Below are 2,285 nucleotides of genomic sequence, written 5' to 3' on the forward strand. Positions count from 1 at the left end.
CTGAAAACTTGATGGAAATTGACATCAATCTGACTCGAGTTCACGGACGCAACTGCCATCGTTCAGAGCCGAATCACGCCAAGGGGTGAGTTGAAAATTCATATACAGTCAGGATCGTGTGTCACCAACTCAAATCGTACTTCATGCTTAGTCTCAAGCTTCTATGACTGGTAGCAATTCAGGTTGGGTACACCAGACAGCAAATATGGAAAGGGGACGTCCGATACCGAATCGGCAAAATACAAATGTATTTTCTGAACCGAGGGTATGTTCCCTGCTCCCCTCAGAAGGATATCAGGAATGCACGTTATACTGCGGATGTAGATGCTTTACTGAAAGAAATATCTTCACCTAGATGGCCAACGCCCGTCCTCCATCGACTCCCAATAATCGGTCTACACCTATCGACGTTGCTTGCACCCCGACTCAACAAAGGCGTCAAGTCAATCCGACCGCCAAACCGAAGTTATGGCTCCGACCTTCCAAAACTTCACAAAATGACCCTACAACAAGTTTAAGGAAACAAAGGGACACAATGACCCCAGAGAACAAGGATGATGATCAAAATACAGTAAGCTCATCAGTTTGAATCAGGCCGTACTTGAATAAGCTAACATTGTACCTGGCTTGAAAAGTCTAGAGCTATTCAGCAGCATTTTCGATACCTTGCGGGAGTTGGCCGGCTAAAACACTCCTTCCCCAGATCCCCAACTTTTGAAGATCTGGAAGCGTTACCGGACCTTCCTGATGGCACCGCACCCCTGGGTCTATCAGCAGCATTCCTCCTCAGAGCTGATCAGCTCTCGCAAGAATGGGTTGAGGATGACACAATGGGCGAGGGCTTTCGAAATCGTTGTGAACAAAGACTCAGACAATATGGCATTCCCTACGTTGGTTTGAGCTCTGCAAGACATAACCCAAAAGCTGACGAATGGAATCGACGGACGTTGGAGTTTTGCTTAGACACATTCAACTGTGCAGTGGATGGTCTAGAGTACGACGACTTATACCGAGTAGATCGCGAAGAGCTTGATGTAGATAGAATCAGAGAGCTAGTGGCGACTCATCTGAAATATTGTATCAACAACAAACGAATATTTTTGAAAGATAATACTAACTTACAAAAACATATGAAGGAAGACCGCCGGGCAAAGCGAGCCATGAACGTATGTAATGTTTTCTTGTGTGCATGCCCATCACCACAACACTGAGGCCGTGAACGTACTTTCAGCTTGCAGATAGACGTCATGAAGCTTGTCTAAATTACGAAGATTTGAATGTTTACCAGGATCTGTTCCTAGATCGTCGGTACTGTTCGTCTGACGAATCTGATGATGAGGTCATGGAACAGGATCGGGTGCGGGATATTCCATTATGGCGGAGCCGGCTAGGAACTGCCCTGGTGGAGTACATCGATGGTACGTATCTTCAATTAAGACAAGAAGAAGTTCCCAAGCGCCCTGGAAGAAAACCAGCAAAGCGTAAGACATCACAAACCGCGCCAGTTGTAGGCTCCTCAAAATGGCCAGTAGGTCTTCCAAGTGATTGCTATGATTCCAGATGGCTTGCTAGCCTCAATGCAAAAGAGCGTAAGGCCCTCAAAATGAAGCCAGCAGCGTTGCAGGGTGTTTCGGCACTACTAGATTGAAGATTAAAAGAGTTTCAACAATGTTATCATAGTGTTTATATTTATTATTATTATTTTTCCTTCTCCTGCCCAGAAATTTTTTCTGGTCATTTCTATTTTACCATTATGTTCTTGTTCACTCAATATTGGTTTCTCTTGATGCTCCCCTTGTTTTGATTGTCTATGATTTGAAAATATGTTCAATTGTTTTCTACATTCTACTATTGCATGTTTGCATAACACCTTCAGTTCCACTTAGGTTGTGGCGAAGGCGTGCAATTGCGTATTACACCAAGATGCAGGAGTTTTGCTAAACCAACATGTTATTAAATCTCAAAAGAGATGGGTAATCAAATAGAAAAAACTTACCGTTAAATCATCAGCTTTATTGCTATATTGCGTTGAATATTCTAGTTTGTTGAACCAGTTTCATGCACCAATCCTTGTCATTGACAAGTCCGTCAAATAAAGAAATCTGTCGACCTACTAGCTTCCTCCATCAACAGGGGCCAAGATTACGGGGCAAAAAGTTGGAGACATCGACAAAAGTTGTACCACTTATTCTTAAATCATATAAGCCATGCATAGTATTCTATAGATTGAACGCAAAGGGATGTCATATATCATGCCTGAACATCACACCAAATTCACAATGCAA

General features: G+C 43.2%; 1 protein-coding gene across 1 annotated transcript; it reads left to right on the top strand.

Annotated features, from left to right (window-relative positions):
• Window positions 1-11: 11 nt before the first annotated feature.
• Window positions 12-1,648, top strand: MELLADRAFT_70303 (uncharacterized protein; the record flags this gene model as incomplete). The annotated part of the gene is made up of 5 exons (XM_007419690.1): window positions 12-85; window positions 175-265; window positions 356-571; window positions 636-1,166; window positions 1,232-1,648. The coding sequence occupies 5 exons, from the start codon at window positions 12-14 to the stop codon at window positions 1,646-1,648; spliced, it is 1,329 nt and encodes a 442-aa protein (XP_007419752.1).
• Between the last annotated feature and the right edge of the window lie 637 nt (window positions 1,649-2,285).

The sequence above is a fragment of the Melampsora larici-populina genome, assembly GCF_000204055.1.
Source record: "Melampsora larici-populina 98AG31 unplaced genomic scaffold MELLAscaffold_377, whole genome shotgun sequence".
In the NCBI taxonomy this organism is placed as follows: domain Eukaryota; kingdom Fungi; phylum Basidiomycota; class Pucciniomycetes; order Pucciniales; family Melampsoraceae; genus Melampsora; species Melampsora laricis-populina.